This window comes from Dromaius novaehollandiae, chromosome 1 (genome assembly GCF_036370855.1).
Source record: "Dromaius novaehollandiae isolate bDroNov1 chromosome 1, bDroNov1.hap1, whole genome shotgun sequence".
NCBI classification, from domain to species: Eukaryota; Metazoa; Chordata; class Aves; order Casuariiformes; family Dromaiidae; genus Dromaius; species Dromaius novaehollandiae.
In genome coordinates this window covers 215188938-215208740 of record NC_088098.1, presented here as the reverse complement: position 1 = coordinate 215208740, position 19803 = coordinate 215188938, and the positions used below count along the sequence as shown (strand labels likewise).

Sequence of the window (19803 nt, the reverse complement as noted above, 5' to 3'; positions counted from 1 at the left end):
CCAGATGTTGATACAGCTGTGGGCTGGACTAAGCTGTGCATAAAATCAGCAGAATAATTTGGCTTAAAAGTAATTTTTAAAACCCTGAACTTTATATATTTATGTTTATATATATATACTTATTAGCATTATTTTTAACTCAGATCAGTTCCCAGCTGGGATGTAGGAACTGGCAATTGGAGGGCTCTGGGGAGAGGGTAGATGTTTAAGCTGATGCAGCAGCCATATGAAATATTTGCCATACAACAGCTTTGGAAGCAGTGTGGGATCATGCTTTCATGAACGGCTGCTTGGCAGACAGGCAGCCCTCCTTCTTTGAGGCGAGCTTCCTCTTCATCCAACTCCTATCACAAAATTTGAAAGCATTCAACAGCAGGGCATTAGAAAATACATAAACCCTCAAAGTTTCATGGTTCTGGGGTCAGAGACATGTCTGTGGAATGATCCTGATGTGTATTAGTGAAAGATTTGGTCCTTACAGCATAAAATTCATTTATTTTCAAATAGTATCATCATTTGTTAGCACAGTATAGATTTGACAGCTGTTTTCCTAAAAAACCCTTAGCTTTGTCTTCCTTGCAGTCGGGTCCAAGAAGCCATGCACAGCTCCTGGGGCCCAAAGGAAAGAAAGCAATAAAAGACCTTTTCAATAGCACAAGCAGAAAAATAGAATTTCTCTCTCATCAGAAAGCTGAGCACAATAAATGTGTTTTCTTTCTATGTTTAAATCATTCATATACTGAATTAGTATCCTACCTTTATATTTTCTGTGAAATGGAAGTTCTGAACAGTCCATATGAATGAGCCACATTTTAAGTCAAAACATCAAAGTGAGTGTGGAAAATATGTGCTGCAACTTCAAATAAGTAGAATAATTTTATTGGAGTTAAAAGTTGACTTTGAAGTCAAAATTTTAATGAGAAAGTCAAAACAATACATTACATTTCAGTCTTTTGCTAATCTCAAGTGTTTTTGTGAAAAGTTCTCTTTAGTCTATTGAATTTCCTGAGGCATTTTAGATTTTGGTGAAATTACATTTTCTGAAGGAACATTTCCAGTAAGACTTTTAGAGGAGTAGATCTATTTTCTAGTTTTTTTTATAAATGTAACCAAAACAGAGAGATGATTTTGTTGCTTGTTTGAAGACACATAAGGAGACTGTTCTGATAAAGTCTGTGTAAGAGCAGAGAAAATTTGATACCATGAGTGAAATAGGCCAAAATATTCTGGCGAGCCATCTGGCACTTCAAATGCCTCTACTGGGACTTTCAACAGCAGGGAAATGAGATGTATGAATGTGGACTGGGACTTGGGAATTTGTATGCTGATATTTTTACATTTCCTTTTTGCCAGTCCTAGGTGCATTTGAAGATGCTGTTCTAGAGTTCAGCAGTACTGAACAGCTCGTGACATCCCCAGGCACAGCCGGTAAAATGGCATTGTGCATTAGACCGTTGCGGTGGAAGGCAACTGCCTTTTCCCTGTTGAGCATGTATATATGCATTTGAATTTTGTAAACATGACAAGGTGATATGGTGAATCAGCCTCTCCTCTCTTTCCAAAGTCACCCTCGCTGCTCTCCACTCAAGGGAGGTGGCTTTGGGGGGGGGGGGGGGGGGAAATGCTGTCGCTCTCTTGCACTGAGGAAAGGTCAGTCTTAAGAGTTTACATGAATTTCATCCTCCATTAAACAACTTCATGGAAGGAAAAAGCTTCATGAGCTATAAATTATGAGGACTCCACTTCTGAACAGGAATTTCTTGAGCTATAGTGTGTTGGACACAAAATGGCTGCATTTGTTCAGATCTAGGGTCTGTCCTGCCTGGTATTTTGTCTCCACAGCTGACCACCAGCAGATACTAAGGGATGAGTAAACATATAATTCCTCCCAATATTTTTCTATCCTTCAGCTAACTTACTAACCTCTAGCTGTCAGATTTCAGATTTCCCGTGTGATTTCTTTGTTTGGTAGTCCCTGATGGATCTCCCTTCGAAGTACTGTCCAACTTTGCCTTGAACCTGTAAAAACTTCCTACGTACCCAGGTCTACTATCCACTGTGTGAGGGACCACCCCCATTTTTTGTTCTGAACCTGTTTCCTACTAGCTTTGTTTGATGACCCCTTGTTCTTGTACTGGAAGAGTATTTCGGAGTCATATCTCTACAGGCCTACTCCAGTTCTTATACTTTGCCTTAGGTGTCCACAGCTGGGCACGGGTGAAGGCAGAGTGCAACACTAGATGGATGTTTGACGTGACTTAACCTTACACACCCGTTTTTACACCCTTGTGTATGCATCTGAGGCAGTTTCACTCATGTCCCAAGAGTGTTGCTCCCTCCCCACTTTCACCAAGGAGCAGATTCCTTCAGTCTTGTGCCCAGAGTCACTTGAGTGGAAACCAGGGGAAAAAGACATTGGCTTGTTCTGCCATGCTGGAGAAGAAAGAACCAAATGCTGCTTGTCTTTAAGCCTGGGAAAAATGCCTGTCTGGGACAGAGCCTTGCCAGTGACTTGCACACCACAACTCAGAAGCCTTTTGTGCAGCCAGCGGGGATGCGATGTGAGCAATTTATGTGCATCTCCTAATGCCCAGCCAGCCATTTTATTGCCAGCACCATTGCTGGCAAATGACTCTTAAGGTCACATGCTGCATTTTCATGATCTGCAAATCACTCCATAAAGGCATTTTACTGTCCCTCAATCCATAAAACTGCTAGATTCGGAGTTAAGTAGACAGGCAGCCCTTTTGCATTAAGTCGATGCTGGCAGTTAAACAGCATTCGTGTCCAGTAAGGTGCAATGGAGACATTAACCATATTTCTATACTGATAGTCTGTCTGCACATTCCTTATGGAAATGTAGGCATAATGAATATCTTGATGTGATAAAGGTCTTGTAGCCTCAAAATTAAGGCTATCTGACAGTTCCTGAGTTTCTCAAAACAAATATATAATTAATGAATATTTTTCACAGGAACTTGTTTCCCTCTGCATGGTGTAGATTTTTACGTTAGTACCAATCAGCTGCCCCGCTGTTGGACCAAGACCTCTCCCATGCTAGGTACCAAGCAAATCCACATCCACTGTTCCTGGAGTTACGTTTAACAAAATTCGTTAATAATGTAACTTTGTCACTATGAAGTAGATAAAATGTGAGACAGAATCCCTTTTTACGCTATGCAGGCTGTGCAGCATACCCAGAATGGACTGTTCATGCAATGAAATATCTATGAGGAAAATAAGGTCTCAGTGCCAAGAAAATAGGAATTAATTGCTGCCCAAAACCATTTGGGGCTTATTTCTTTTATGGTTTTATTCTTCTAGGTACCAGAGTTCAGGACCGTGCCCATGTGTACATCTAATCACTTTGCCTTCCATTTCTTTGTAATCGCATATTAAAAAATAAGCTCAATGTGCTTTTTCAAGCTGTGGCTATTGTTTTGTTTTTAATGGCTGGTGATTATGTGGTAGGATTTGGATTTTGAACTAGGTTCTGGGCTTGCGTGTGCAAAAAGGACTAGCTTCTCATCACGCTCTGAAAAACAAGTCTTTTCAATGTGTCCCCAGGCGGCTATAAACCATTAGTTGTAAACCAGTCCCAAGCTCAGAGGTCCGAGACATCCACATTGCACCTCTGTATATGGCCTGGTCCAACAAGGCAACCACCTTGGTAGGATCTGCCAGCTGCAACTGTGATTTGAATAGTGATAATTATTCCTGTCTCTGTCATCTTGTGCCACCGGAAAACTCCACTCTTTCTCTGTTCACAACCTCTAGGTTAGGTTTCACCCAGCCAGACTTGCTGACTAGTTCCTTTATAAATCAGTTCCTTCAGACCCGTAATTAACCCAGTTGTTGTCTGAGTTCCCTACTTCCTATCAGAGCCTTTTCGTCCAGCTGTGGTGGTGTGAAATTTGGGAGTAAAATGTACACCCTGCCATTTCTCATTCTGACTCCTCTGGGGAACTATTAGTGTGAAAGTTTAATTAAAAATCCATGGAGAAATCTTCAGAAACCAGCCTCCTGCTGCATTTGGTAATTCCTAATGCTTACAGCAGATGGGGCTGGTATAGTGCTGCAGGGAGACCATGGAGCAGCTCTACGTCCTTGTCCACCTCTTCCCTAGGAGGAACCCACCACCAGTAGCTTGGGAGGTTTTCCAAACAAGACAGGCAAAGGCTCTTGAATAGTCCAGGCAAGTGGCCGCAGTTACGACCCCTGCTCTGTTTTTCCATTTCAAAGGTGGCCTTCAGGAGTGTTCTCCAGACCTTGCATGGAGCCAACTGCAGAGTCTACAAATCTGTGAATCCTTGTTGGATGTTAATAAATCCCAGCAGGATTCTTTTTGTCTCCTGATTCCCAATGACAAAAAAAGTCCATGTGCTTCATATCTTCAGGATTTTCTTGAAGGCCAGGAGTGTCTTTTCTCCCTTTAGAAGAGCGCTACAGACTTCACGACATCTCTGCATCCTTGTGGCTGGTGCCTAAGGGACAAAAACTGATATCAAAAAGTTTTTGTAATTTCAATGAAATTTTAAGATTATTTTGCAAGCATTGACAACATGATTTTTTTTCCTCCTCCTCCATAATGCTTTCTCCTGCCTTTCATTCTACTCGGGAACTGGCTGTTTAAACACACCCCTCAAGCAGTCCACTTCTCTCTTAAGCAGTTATATCACAAGCTCCCTCAAGAAGCTATTGACTGAGCTGCAGACTAATCTTCCCCTATACCCCCTCGCTCTCCTTAGTAACCAAGACAACCCTCAGTGGGTCGGCAAAGAGATGTGTAAAAAGGGCAGTGCTGTTCAGATCTGGTGTGGCATTAAGGGAAAAGCAGCATTACTCCCCTTGCATTCAATATTTCCAAACATAAGACACACTACTTTAAAAGGAACGGTTTGTCTAGGCATAGCAGTGCCACTTTGGCTAATGCAGACCCTTAATACAGATGCCTTTCTGTGGGGAAAACTGCATTTACACAAGTATAGATTATTCCTATGTGGGAAAAGAACACCTTGTACTAGGATAAAGCACTTCTTTACACTATATCTACATTTCTGTTATGCAAGAATAGCTGTACAGGCTACAGTAGTCCCAACTCTATTAAATAAACAGGAACCAATTGCAGACTAGACTTCAGTGAGGTTGTGAAAAGACGGGGGCGGGGGGAGAGAATGAGGAGCCTGAAGCAAAGAAATAAAGGAGAAAGGATCTTCCCAGAGCATGAAAGATGAAGCTAATCAACTGCCTCCATCAGCTGAAACTCTTAAAAGAGAATTTGACAGGTTGCATATAGAAAGTAAAAGAGATTTTTATTGCAGGTGATAGAAAAATCCTGTTTTGTTTCCCCAGGAATAAGATCAGGTAAAACAAATGAATTTGTGTGGTTGCTTTCTGGCTGCTTTAAACAAGCTTTCTGAGGCAGGATGTAAAACATCACTTCAAATTTACATTTCTCTGTCTGACCATTTTTTCCCCCTCAATGCCATATACTGGAGTTCAAATAAAGTGTATTTTGTGAATCATGGTGATCTTGAAAATGCCTCATAGTCATGTTGTTTGGAAAGACTTGATTACCTCTGTATATTATGTAGTTCTGTAGATCATGCTCATCATCTGCAACTCTTTTTTTATGAATCAAACCAAACGGCTCCCTGACTTCACCAGGAGAATAAAGCTTATCTGTGGGAGAGGCAGAGCCACCCTGCAGCAGTGCGTGGTGATACCCCAGCAGCTACCTGTCACCGACAGCACTTCTCCTCCCCCTCTCCCCAGCATTTCTTTCTGCTGGGGTCGAACCAGCAAAACATCCTGCAAAAACAGGTGAAAAGGTTGCTGCCAAGGTTAATTCCCTGAACCAGCTCAACGTGAGATCAACCCAAGAGCAAAGAAAGGGGTGGGAGCACACAGCTTACCGGGATCCTTCCCAAATTGTGCTCAGAGAAGGAGATGGCATTCCCTTAGTTTTGCCTTCCTGAAGCAAAACACAGAGCAACATGCATTTAAAAAAGTGTCCAAAATCTGTACTTCTATGTGGCTAAGGGCAAGGGGTTTCCACACAAACTATTGCAAACTGGGGAGATCCTAGGTGCACCCTCAGTTAGCTGGGGGGAGGAAGGTGAGCATCACTGGTAGATTTAGGGTGGATGAGACAGCTCCCAGCATAACACCAGGGCAACTTCTCTAGTCCTAGGGCGTGAGGGAAATTACCGCATCTGAACAGTACTAAATTACATGCTACCATCCTAAAGAGTTCCCTCTCAGACCGTCAAGGAATATCTTTTATTGATTCCTCCTGTTTTTATTTCCCCCCTCTCTGGTTTTCCGGATCTGCATGTCTTATGATTGCTCTGTTGTCTTCCTTTGGTTCTGTCTTTGGTTTTCATTTAGGACAGGACCCAGCTGTGGGGCTAAAAAGATCAGTCTTCATTTCCTGTTCCACTTTGGAGTCTTATCAGATTTCACAGTCAAGTCCCAAGGAGTGGCCATCAGCTTTACTTTTTTTGAGACTTGATACACAGTGCTCTGTGTTTGGGCTGGTAGCACCCGGGGCCAGCATAATCTGCTTGTAACGTCAAAGGATTGCAGGATTCTCCGCGTCGTTCTTGGCGATAATACTGTTCTCCATCAAATAGGAGCCACGGATTAAATAGTCTATCTCCTGTTTGTCTGCATGCTTAAAACCCACTGCTGAGCCGTGAGGTGCCAAATGGTCAACAAGAAGCTCATAGGCTGCGGGACATGGAGGAGTTCAGGCAGCACAGGGAGCTGAGCTTCATTACGCCCAGCTGAACTGCATCCCCGCAAACCTGATTGAACCCATCGTTTTTGCTCCCGGCCTCTGTGACTGTCTCTCAGGACCAAATGGGAAAATGCTGGGACTGATGCCATGTTTGTGGGTTGTTTTTCCCTCCTGTCAGTATCAAAGTTACAGGCTGAGTGAGCAGTGCATTGATTATTGAATTATTTAACGATCCCTCTTGCATCTCTGCCTTTGCTTCAGAAAGCCGTTGTGTGTAGCATGTTACCTTGGCTGACAGCTGGTGTCTGATGTGCTACCAGAAATTGGGAAGAGAATCTTTTTTACTTATGAAGCTGTAGCAACAAAATCATTCGGGATTCAGCTTCTATTAGGTTTACCAATTAGTAGTGTGAACGTTTCTTGCACAAGGTTTGCTGTTTAATAGAAATTCAAGCTTTTTCTCCCTTCCCCACCCTCTGTTGATGCTGATGGCAGCTGCACAGCTAAAGGGGAGTGCAAAGAATAGAGATGAGCAGTCCTAATTTTCTCCTGGGTTGCACAGAGTAGCCCCATCATCAGAGGACACCCATGTAATCCAGAGCTGAATTGGATCAGACAGGTGATATCTAGAGGTGATGATATGTGTTTTTCACACAGCACAGACTTTACACCACCCAAAGGAATTAGATAATCACTGGAATTCTGCCCTGATATAGTGTGCTGTGATGCACCAATATGTTTGGATTTCAGTCTGCTCTCCAGATGACATTGTAATTTGGAAGTAGAGGGGATGTGTATGTTTGCACTTGTGTGTGCACTAAGAAAGTTCTGCTTTGAGACAGGCATTAAGAAAGTAAAGGACTTGGTTTGGATTGAGCTCTTCAGAGACTTGGGTATGCGATTGTGCCTGTTTCCAAAAAAGCTGCATAAATCAGTCGTTTTCCCTCGATTATCAGATGTATGATCCACAGACCACATTTGGACCACCCAGTGTGTACACTGCCTTCGCAGCCAACTTTGATTCTGCAGCATATCATCTTTCCTCTTTCAGAAAAAAGTTTCTTAGAGCTACAGAGAATAATCTTCTGTGGAGCATTGCCATCCTGAGTCTGCAGACAGCTTCAGACAACCAGATTTTCCCTCTCCTTTAGCAATTTACCAGAATATCAGTCCTTATGGTATTTCAGCATCCACATTAAGGGTAGGAGCCACTTCACGTAGTTTTGGACATCTGCACTGGGTAGACTCGTATTTCCAAACTACCCGCTTCACACCCTCCTTAGGGCTTGAACATAGGCCAGTAGCATCTGACCCCATTTAAATACCTACTTCAGGTTGAGGTGACCTGCACCTTAGAAGTGTCTCTTTCTTTCCCCAGGCTGCAGCAGATGTCTGGGTAGCTTGCTCAGAGGTGGACACCTGCACTTGGTTATGTGAGTCCCACCTGGCCTGTTTCACTGAATAGCTCAGCTCTTCAGCAGGAGCTGGAAAATAAGGATATGCCTGGGAAAACAGGCTCAAGAGCATTTCATCAACCAGGACAGTCCCTGATGCAGCCACCTTTGGGACTGAAAAACAGGTTGAGGCAAGGACGTGGAAGCTTTCATTAAACTAGGTGGCTCTGCTGCTGTGAGGGCAGTACCTGCACGTGGTATTTCCCTTATTTTTCCAGCAGCGAGTCCCACACCAGCGTATTGTGACCTAATGGGAGGTCAGGTCTCAGCAGTGTAGACAAACCTATAGCGTGTGTCACAGCAGTTCCTTAGGATAAGCACTTATATTTTATCATGTGTGTGCACAACATGTGTCACAGCAAGGCCCAGCAAGGATCTCAGCTGTGTCTGCTGCTGCAGGGATGTAACAAATCAGCAGATCAGGGTCTAGCATGGCTCTTCGGTCTCATGGCTCTTCGGTCTCATGCTTCTATCTCTGCAGCGAAGAGTCTAATGTTACCCCAGGGAGCTGTAATCTAAACCGGATGGCATTGCTGCCTGGCTGCCAGCCAGCTAAAGGCTTGTTTTCCTTCATTGTGTTCCTCCTTACTGTCCAAAGCGTATTTCGTTATTTCCCACTTTAGGTGTAGCACGTTCTCTTAGAGAAAGCGTGGAGGGCTGACAGGAGGTTTAATGCCGTTGGTCTGCCCCTTGGGGCACTCAGCAGGGAGGCTGCTTTCCAGCTGGGTCATCCCTTTGGTGGGATGGGATTTCCCGTTTCTAGGAGGCAGCACGCACGGGCCGTTCAGACAGACAGTGCTGTGCAAACGCAAGTGCCTGCGGCCGAGACATGTGACACGGTCTGACAAGTCTCTGGTAAGCTGCCAGAGAAGCAATACGAAGAATATACAGTGGAAATGTGTGGAATTACAGGCCTTCGGCAGCCCAAGCTTCAGGGAAAAGATAAGTCCTATTACACTCATGTAATGGGACTACAGAGAGGCTGCATTCAGCCTCTGGGGCTCCCTTCTGTACTTTGCTCCAAGCACAGCCTTGGGCAAGTCGCTTCACTTGTCTGCTCCTCGGTTTAGCCGTCAGCAGCACACAGAGATACACGACCTCAGAAACGTGTCACAGGGCATAGCTGAGCAATGATCCTACTGGGTGCTCCAGTGCAAAGTGGGACAGACGCATGGGCTGCTCCTTCTTGGTTCTGCCACTCCTGGGCTGCTCCAGTTATAGCAACACAGCAGGGATGCAGTGTGTGTCCCTAAGCAGACAGCGTCAGCACGGCCCAGCTGTTCGGAAACCTTAAATCCAAAGACCCCATCCAATGTGTACCTTTTATATACATTTAGTCAGTCCTCTTTCCACATACATCCTCTCAGTAATTATTAGCTGTAATTGGGCATCTATCTTGCGCTTTCTGGATAAGTGAATATGACATCATTTATGGCACTGTGCGCTCAGGTCATGCTGGAGCTAGACATCTTCCTTTACAGTGTTATATTTTGTCTCCACCTCCTTCTCCACACATTACTGTTGCATCTCATGTAGGCTTTTGTATGCTCCTTTGATGGACTGTAGGCATCCTCCTTATTAATCTCTTACCCAGCTTCTTATCCATGAGATTCAAGCTCTTTGTCACTTCACCTGCACAGCTAAAAGAATTAGACACTTTATTTTTCCGGCCTTCATAACATGACTTTAGCCTGCGAAGTTATTAATTTATAATCTGGTCATGGTGCAAGGATCTGCTCACGGTTGTCTCTGCTCTTCACTGAGGAGCAGAAGCATCTCAGTCTGAGTTTGATGTACCCGTCATCTACAGTTGTCCTTGGCGACTGTGCCAAATCAAGGGGATCTATAAAACCTTATTTCCTCTGCAAAGCTTTCTACCAAAAATACGTCTTCTGCATCAAAGCCATGTGGAATCAAGGCATCAGTGTAATTTGGCATAAGAACAGTGATAAATGTGTCTAGCGTGGAAAGGCTGGCACTTGCTGCTGTATCGTTGTCTAGTCCAGCACTGCTCTGGTCTGTACTAATGATGCTTAGTTAGATTCAAAATTTCCATGGAAGAGACTGGAGCCTGGCATCCAGGCCCAGCCAGAATTATTTAGTGTCCTTAACTCTCTAAATGAGTAGAGTAGCTTTTCCTATAACAAAATGAGAAAGCTTGAGTGTGTCTAAGGACAGGAAACAGCACATCTGAGGTCACTGTAAAATGCGTTGTTCCCCTCATGACAGGCGCCCTTCTGGTTGGGCCTACAGCCCTGTTATCGCTGTCGTCCTCACGTTCAGCCCATTTTGGTCCCTAACCCAGGCACTCCTCTCCCATGTAGGCACAGAGGCCGTGCTGCTCCGAACACCTTCCACTCAATTATTTAAAATTCAGTTGCTATGGAACTGCTCAAGGCGATCAGTTTAAAGAAAATGCAGATGGCCTCTGGTTTTGAGTTCCCGCTGTGCTTTGGTTAATTTGGTATGTGAAGGTATTAGGTTAATTAAATGCCATGTGTTGCATGGGGACTGACTGGATTAATAAGTACCTGAGTGTGTTCAGTGCTGAAAGTCCTCAAGCTGGCAGCCAGTTGTTTCACTAAGAAAGGAAGATAAAGGAAAGAAGTCACAGGGAAATGAAGTGGTTTTCTGTCAATCCTGCAGTCATTTTTCCAGAACCAGTGGTTGCAGCATCCTTCAGACCTCTGACTGAGTATCACCCCTTACTGGAGAGACCGGAAGAATTTAAGTGAAGAGAAGCAAAGTAATTCAGTTGGCTTTGAGACTCCAAGGGGCGCTCATGCTAGCTGGCCAGTGGAGGACCATGGCTGGTGGGTGGACATTTTTCTGCTAGAAGATCTTTGCCAAAAGCCATACAGTGGATTAAGTCAGAGGGTGTCTTGCAATCAGCAGGCATGGTTACGCTGGTGGTCTAAAGCAAACTGGCCACAGCCCTCTGGAATTCATGGTGGAATACATATAGCAAGCAGAGAGAGGGTCAAATACCACTGTAAGATTTTGGAAATGCTGAAAAGGAAGAAAGTCATCATCATGCAGCCATGCCCTGAGGTGGTGGAAGATCAGGAAAGAGACCAGGGCAAATGGACACTACTCCGCAATGTCAATCAAGCCCTGAAGCCGACGACTCTTTTAGCGGTAAGATATGGGGTCCCAAGCTCCAAGTGTGGCTGGTGGCTTTCAAACTCATTTCAGATCTGTCTAACTGTTTGATGGGATCCCTGTACTGCTTGTGCCAGCTTCTCTCACCTTCCTCCTGGGCCTTTGTGACTCCCCAAGTGCTGTAGCTTCCCTGTGGTGCAATGTTCTTGTTCTTTGCACTTGAAAGTGCCTCTTAAAGCTCCTCTTTGTGAATTGTGTTGATCTGTGTATGTACATCATGTTCCCTCTTCTTGCATCTCTGCTGGGCTGTCAGTGCCCTTAGATCGTGAGTTCCTGAGGGCAGGGTCTGCCCCAGAGCATTTGGAAGGATGCTAGCACCTAGCGGCTCCTTTGAGGAGGAAGAATTGGACCATTTAGGTACTGTAAAGAGATCAGCAGTATTTCCATTTCTCTGGTGTTCTGTTGTGTGCCTGGGAAAATAAATAGCATCAGTCCAGGCATAAGGTAATTTATGCAACTTATCAGGCTGTCCACTGGAGCTGGTAAATGCATGAATCACACTGATATGCCCTGAAATTCATGATATGTTTGCTGCTTCTTGGGACTTTCCACAGGTCATTGCATCAGCAGAAGGAGTGTAACTGACTTCCATGGATTTTGTATCAAACCTATTAAAGACGGGGACGGAAACAGGTTGACAGCCTGAATGTCATTTAAACCTCCAGGCCTTTCTGAGCTTACCAGCTTAGTCCATCCCATCAGACTTGCTTTTTTTCCACCAGTATTAAGAACTGCATTGCGATGTGTTTAGAAGGAGCATTTTGAGGAGACTAGCACCCCATATGTTAGGTAGGCAAAGCACAGAAGTTGTCTTAGTGGTAATGCAGTATCAATTTAGCTTGCTGATTGATAGTCAACTACCTTTTTATCTCAGTTGTGTGGTAACAGAACAGGCTATGAAGCAGGTGGTTTTTGCAACTACTCAAAATTAGATATAAAACCACAGCTTTATAATTTTTTTGATCTAGAGCAATTTTTACACAACTGCTGAAGTGTCAAAAGGGCTCCATTGAGCAGGGACTGAGATCCCCATCTCTTCTTTCTTTGAGACCTTGATCAAGTTACCTACCTACTCTGTGCATAAATTTGTTCAGCTATGCAGTGAGGATAATAGTGCTGAATACTCTAAAATGCTTTCAGAGTCTTGGATCAAAGGAGCTAAGGAATAAATATTAATATAAGTGGATTTATAATGTATCTATGCATTACTACATTCACATGTTTTTCCCTTTTTATCAAGTTATTGGAAGTGAGGCTAAGGCACTTAATGAGGCAAAGGTCCAAATGTTATTTTTGTTTATGAACTGGGTGAAGATATTTAGAACATGACCATCTGAGGAAAAGAAAACCCATAGTAAAACTGCATCCTCAGCTCCATGTAAGCAACATGATTTTGTTGATATCCTAGGTGCAACACAGCAATCAGCTGCCGAGGGTGGAGTCTACCACAAAATGGCTGGGGACTCCTCGTGTAGTGTTTCTCCATGAATCGGTCCCTGGGTAAAACTTTACATACCTGTGGCATTCACAGGTTAGTTCCTCCTTCTAGTCCTGCTGACTTGGAAGATACAGATTTGACCATGTGTTATATTGCTTGGATACTAAAGAAATGGCCCCTGGATGTCTTCAATTCCCATTACCCAGAGCAGAGTTGAAGGTTGTTCTTCAGCCCATAATGTCTACTGTATTAGATCCAACTAACTCTCTAAGTACTTCATCTGCAGGAATGGTCAATGGTAGATGCTTAGGGAAGATGATTTATCAGAGCATGTACGGAGTCATCCTTCCTATTGCTTGCTCTCCCTTCTGGCAGCAGTTTTTCAGGATTTCCGAAAGCAGATATTGCATTTGGATCACGCTTAATAGGTATGGGTGGAGCCTCCAGGAACTGTGCATTAGGTGTGGCTCCGAGTTCCACAACATTAAACTGAGATGCATGAAAAAATACATTATTTTTTTGTTGCAAACTTGCCTGACAATAATTTAATTGAGTGGCTCCCAGTTAGCACCTCTTCATATTAGTATTAGCTGCAGGAAATAATTCCATCTCATTTCAAAGAGCACAGGTCCTGCTCAGGAGTTTGGTTTTGGGTGATTTTTGGTTTTGGTTTGTTTTGAGGAAAGCAATTTCTTAAAAAGACTGTGTGCACTGGAGTAATTTAATATCCACAGAACTCACCAGTAGATTGTTCCTACACAGAAGGACTGATGGAGGCCTGCGGGATTGCCAGTGACATGAGGTGAGAGGATAACTGCTCACTGCATCTTCCAAAACAAAAACAGAGAGGCCTCAAACCAAAGGGGTGACAAGTTCAAAATATGCTGAGGGACACAGCTTTTCATGCTATCTATAGTTTAACTCTGCCTTCAAGATTATGAATGAGAAAAGTTTGCACAGCTTCAGAAGGTGACTGAACACACAGTAGAAAAATTCTACTGAGAAGTATTAAATGTGAAAAGCCCATCTACAAATTGCAGTAGTTGGGAGACCATACTGTGGAAGTATCTCTACCTGTCTGGTACGTTCTTAACCCTTCTCTAGACATCCCCTTTTTGCCATCTCAGAGAGATTGGAGTGTATGTTCCATAGTGATTATCTGCAAGAAAAAGGGTGCAGGCCTCCAGGCAAAGATTTCCAGAGCTCCAACCATTTCCTAAGCATCATTTTCTAGGCTTGCTCATTCCATGGAAGAAAACCTCTAGCCATATGGGTTTGTCTGCCTGTATCACTGCTCTCTAACCTCCTTGCCAGATGCAGCCTGTGACCAGCAACCACTCATGAGGTCATGAAATGGAGAGGCATGGCTCTGCCACCTACATAAATTCATGGGTACAAAATTCAGCATCTAATATCCCAAGAGGTGCTGAGCCTTCATTTGCAGCCACGATGTAACTGTTCTTTTTTTGGTCCAGGGGGATTATGTGTGGATGGACCTCAAAACCGGTCGGGAATTCGACGTCCCCATTGGAGCAGTGGTCAAACTGTGTGACTCTGGACAGATCCAGGTTGTCGACGATGAAGGCAACGTACGTATAAAGGGTTGTGATTGTTTATCAGCTCTTTGACTGACTGCATGCACAGGCCCCAGGTAGGATTAAAAGCTTGACCTCAGGTGCTATTCAAAAGAAAAACCTGACTCAAATCTCATTAAAGATGATGGGATTCACTCCATTAATACCAGTGAGTGTTGGAACTGAGCCACAGCTTCAGAGAAGTCCCAGCTCCAAACCAAATTCCTGCCAGACAAGGTGCAGGGTAAACAAAGAAAAAGGGACAGGTTACGAAGGCCAGGAAGGAACAATCTACAGCACCAAGTAGAGAGATCATAACGATCCAGCTCAAGCCCAGTTAATAGATCTAATTTTGCCCTTTTCCAACATTCCCCAAACTCTGAGTGCGGAAAGGTGCTCATGTGATAGGGTCATGATGCTCTGACTTGTTGTATGCCCTTGTATCAAATGCGCCTCAGTTTCCCATCAGTAAAAGATAAGGTAATAATGTGTCCCTACTTTCTTGATTGTGCTGGGAGTGAAACGGTAAGAAGTTTCTTCAATATAATGAGGACATAGGTCTCCAAAGTGCTTTAGATAGTGCTTTGAGTGAACTAACCTCCAGCAGCTGTTCCTCTGCTGCATCCAGCCCCTCCTGAGCCCTTACATTCACGTGGCATGTCCAAACACTGGTTCTCCTTCATTTTCCTATCTTTACTTCTGTACGACAATGGTTATTTTAAAGGAACATCTATCTCACAAGCAGACAACTGAATGGTCTCATTCCCTCTGGGATGGTAGAAAGAGACTTTGGTACAGCAGCGTCCTCATGTCCGATTTGCAATGGCTTTTGAAACCCTTCAGAAGTGATTAGTATAATTGACACTCTGCCTGTATATGTGTAATTTTGCTGCTCCTGTGCATCCCTCCTTCCTTTTTTAAATGATGCTTTTTTTCTGCTCAACAGTACTTTGTGGCAGTGTTAACCAGTGATGTGGAAATGTAGTTGTGTGAAATGAAGAACAAACATGCTATTTGTTAAAAAGCTCTCCCAGCATGCTGGATCTGCATTCAGCCATGGATTACGCCCCTGCCAAGATGGCTCGTGTCTCATGTCTCTTGCTGCTCCCATGAACCAAAAGATGTTTTCTTTCTTCCACCATGACTCTTCCAAATTAGCCACTGTCATGCCCCAGGAGTACAAGCTGTAGCTAATGCTCTCTCATGCTGTTCTTTCATCTCATCCTTCTGGGTGGGGTGGACCGTTCCTGTCGGTTGTCTCAGTGGTATCAAGTTTGACTTGTCTTTCTCTTTCCACATCTCTTCCCAGGAGCACTGGATTTCCCCGCAGAATGCCAGCCACATCAAACCCATGCACCCGACCTCCATCCATGGAGTGGAGGACATGATCCGCCTGGGGGACCTGAACGAGGCAGGAATCCTCAGGAACCTGCTGATCCGCTACCGGGAGCACCTCATCTATGTGAGTGTCCACCCCCTTGTCTCTTACTACACCCCATGCTCCCCTTAGCTCTGAGGAGCAGATGTCAGGGGCCATGTGGGGAATCCCTAGATTCAGCTGAGTGCCTGGGTTTCTACCTTCCTCTGGACCCACGCGGAGGAGGGCTTTTGCACTGATATGTTGTCCTCCTTTAGAGGACACTGCAGAGTTTATGGCTATCCCAGTGGAAAATGAAGACCCCATGACTTAAGTAAAGTCCCTGCCATCTCCCTGTGTAGCCCTTCAGGAAATTTTCTGGACACGCAGTAAGTTTCTGTGCACCCAAGAAGCAGGTCAACCCAGGCCACGCACAGGCTATAGTAATACTAAAGCAAAAGCCTTTGGAGACTAGAAGCTGTATGTGGCCTTTCCACCTTCACTCTTGCAGAGGAAGGATAAGGAGGCACATGTATGAAATAACCTGGTACAATTAAGTCAGTAACTCCCAGAACAGTTCTGAAGTATCTGCCACGTCTGTTCATAACCTATTGGCTCTGCGTTGCCTGGGATCCTAACAGCTGATACTTGAGGACAGTATCCTTCTAGGTCAGCTCAGGAATGTTCTGTCCAGTGCACCCAGTAGACCAGCTTTGCCGTCCCAACCAGAAATCCTGATTGACCCAGGGAACACATTTATTGCCCCTTTTTCTCTTGTTTGTGGGCATCCTGCAGTGCTACCAAGGGGATTCCCATAGCTCCCTCTTGCTCTGTGGAAAGGTTGAGAGCAGGTTGGGTATTTAGTCAGTGGTGTTCATGTGTCTCTCGAGGAGGTCCCTATGTCATCAGGCATGTGCCTGTTGCCTCAGTGAGTGAACAGAAGTCTTCAGATAAGATTTCAGGTGTGCAATATCAAATTTTCCATGAATAAATGGAGCTCCTTTATGAAAGCTCCTGTCTCTGAGCTCCCTCGCTAAGCTATTCACAGGCATCCTGGGAGATTATGAACGTGAATGGCCGCTGGTCAGAAAGTTGTTTGTCAGTGTCATGCTAATAAAGGCTAATGCAAAGGGCAGCTGCTAACCTGGAGGTGAGCGTGGGCGGTGATTTGGGTTGGAGTGACTCAGTAACCATGTCGTTTCTTTGAGGATTCTTTGGGTTTGATAGTGACACAGCCGGGTGTCCTGCCTAGCTGCTGTGTAAGGGATGGCCACTCACCTTGATCTAATTGGGAGTCACTGATCACTCCACCTCCTTTCACACTGCCAGATGAGCACTGCCTGGAGTTTGTTCATCTGATGTTAGACCAGATCCAGACCTTAGGGTTCAAACCCCTTTGATTTCCTGGGACTGAAGAACATTGGTCTGTTATCTTTGAGAGCCATCACCCACATGCATCCAACATGCCCATCCCTTCTGTGTGATCCCTGCTGCTATGCCAAGGCACTGGCTGGGAGGATGCTAGTGGCAAAGCACACACTAACAATTCAGCAGCTCAGGTGATTGTGTGACAGCCCTCAAGCCCCTCTCTTGGCCCTACTTCTATATAGATTTGGCCCAAACTAGATTCACAATTGCCTTAGATACCTGTGTAGTCAATATAGAAAGAGAGGCACTTCCAAGGAGCTCTTTTTCTCCCCTAAGATAGCAGATGGCTCCTTACCAGATTTCCTTGTTAAAATCCACTCTTTGGGCACATCCTGCTCTTTATTGTAAGCTGCTGGCATTTGCATCACAGAAGTTCCGATTACTGTGCCTTGGTTTTTCCACATCACTAACAGCTTTGAAGTGCCACCCCATGACCCCGGGCACCACAGAGTACTTAGTGCAATCTCAAAATCAAAATGTTCCCAAAACAGCATGCATAGCTTGACAGAGGCACACACAAACCCCTGCATGTGTTATTGGAGGCTCAAGAACCCAACCTTAGATCTCATCTTTTAAGAGTGGTGGAACTAGAGGGAGTAGATTTGTGCCCAGTGCAGTAAATATTGATGGCAGTTTTGCAAAGCCAAGGTACCATGTCGATGTCTTGTGGACAGGAATAACCAGTCCCATGAGGTGTTTTTTCCCCAGGGTTTAATTTGCTTTCTCTTAGACATGGTGACGCTCATTGTGACTTTATCTTCACTGTTTGGAAGGATTTCTGAGTCTGCTGAGGGATGACTCTTCCAATGGGACTTCAGTCCCTCGTTTCCTCATCTCCTTAGCTTTGTGGAGGGTGTAATTCTGCTCTAATAAAATGTAATTTTCCTTTTTCTCCTCCCTTACATTTTACACCTAAGACAAATTGTGGCGGGAGGGTAAGTATGACTCTTTGAGCTGTCGTTTACAATCATTGTCATGCCTTCTACTGGGTCACTTATTTCTGTTAACCATTGTGGCATTCTCATTTAATTTGCACCACCATTGCTGCTGCTTCACAAATGCATTAAGAGCATCATCTCCTTCACTGCAGAGCTTGGCCCTTATGATGAAGCCATGGCACCTTCCCAGAGCTGGAAAGTCTCCAGCCTGTGAATGTGATGTTGGATGGCTAAAGCTATAAGCACTTTTCAGTAATGACCTCAGCTTGGAGGAAAGAAATTTCTGCAGCAAAATGAGAAAAACTTCAGCAGGGGCGCATTGCCCATGGTTTGGCTTGCATGCGCTGAGAGAAAACCAGGCTGAACAGCATGGGCATTTGGTAGGGAGTCTGGACTCCTGAGCAGGGTTAAATCTGTTTATCTGGAGATGAATGCAGTGCCTGCTGCTCGCTAAGGGTCGACAAAATGTAGGAGTGTTTGGTAGCATTGTAACCCCGTAAAAATCCAGATGAAGTCAGCCACGGACTTCTGGGTAGTGAGGGAAGCAGGCTCAGAAAGGATTTGTTCAGGGCTAATTAATATGTAGGTCATGCAGGCAGTAATGAATGAGATGTAGTTCCTGATGTAAGTGGTCAGCTATGGCACAGCCCCTGCCTATCCATAAAGCTTTATTTTCCCAAAGCAGAAGGGCTTTGCTCTAACCCAGCAATAGAAACCAGAGAGAGAATAATTCCTTGGAGGTGCTCTTTGGCCCCTCATCAGCAAAGCGGCCAAAGTTTTGCATGCCATCAGCAGCTAGAATTGGGCAAACGATGGGTATTTATCAACTAGGAATGACCTACGAAAACAAGCAATAGCATGAGAGTTTCTGCTGACAAAGTCCTTCAGAGATCACAAGGGAAGGGTCAGTGAGAGCATCCAGAAAGCATTCCTGCAACTAATGGTTAACTCCTTTAAAAGGCTCGCTGGCTATATTCAGGGCAGGGCAGAGAAATGCGGCTGAAACACAGGGATCTCAGAGACCTCTGCAAAGAGGAAGTCAAAAGAGAGAAGAGGTTTGAGGAAGACTATTAGAAATGTCCCTAAAATTAGCCTGGTAATAACTTCTGAAGCAGCAAGAAATCTTCCTGGTGTCTTACCCTGGACTGCAAGGGGACTCAGGGGCTACTGGGGATCTTGGTGACATAATCCCATGCAGAAATTGGGCTCAATCCTCCTCTGAGCACTGAACTCGTCTGCTCTGTCCCTGTGGAAGGCTGCTCTGGGACTTCACTGCTCCTCTACTTCAAGACCTTCTTCTAACATCCAGCCTCTGTTATTTCATAGCCAATTTCTACCCTCTGGGATTTGTGACAACCTTGTCCTTGAGCTTAAAGAGCCTTTTTGTTTTCCTGGTATGTAATTTCCTTATTACAGGGAGAACTATCGTATCCTCTCTCAGTCACTGTAAATTTAAACCCCACCTAGAACGGAGCAGAAAGTCGGTCTCTGGTGTGGGCCAGAGTCAGGTCCCAGAGGGCTTTCAGCATCGCTGCCACAGGACACAATTGCCGCCTACTGGCTGCCTTTCGGGAAGCCTGAGCGGGTGGGAAATACTGCAGAGACGGTGGAGACTGAACTATCATCTCACCCCACTCAGGCCTTTTCTGTCACGATCAAGGGATACGAGCCTCGGACAGGAGAAACTTGACCTGGGGCTGCCAGCTCGTG

The 19803-nt window shown here is 44.8% G+C and overlaps 1 protein-coding gene across 2 annotated transcripts in view; it reads left to right on the top strand.

Annotated features, from left to right (window-relative positions):
• Positions 1-10801: 10801 nt before the first annotated feature.
• MYO7A (myosin VIIA) overlaps positions 10802-19803 on the top strand; it is a 69380-nt gene continuing 60378 nt past the window's right edge. For both annotated transcript variants that reach the window (XM_026097924.2, XM_064505207.1), the window contains exons 1-3: positions 10802-11334; positions 14272-14385; positions 15680-15832. In XM_026097924.2, coding sequence (XP_025953709.2) covers positions 11203-11334; positions 14272-14385; positions 15680-15832 — 399 coding nt within the window. In that variant the 5' untranslated portion in view covers positions 10802-11202. The remainder of the gene's footprint in view (positions 11335-14271; positions 14386-15679; positions 15833-19803) is intronic.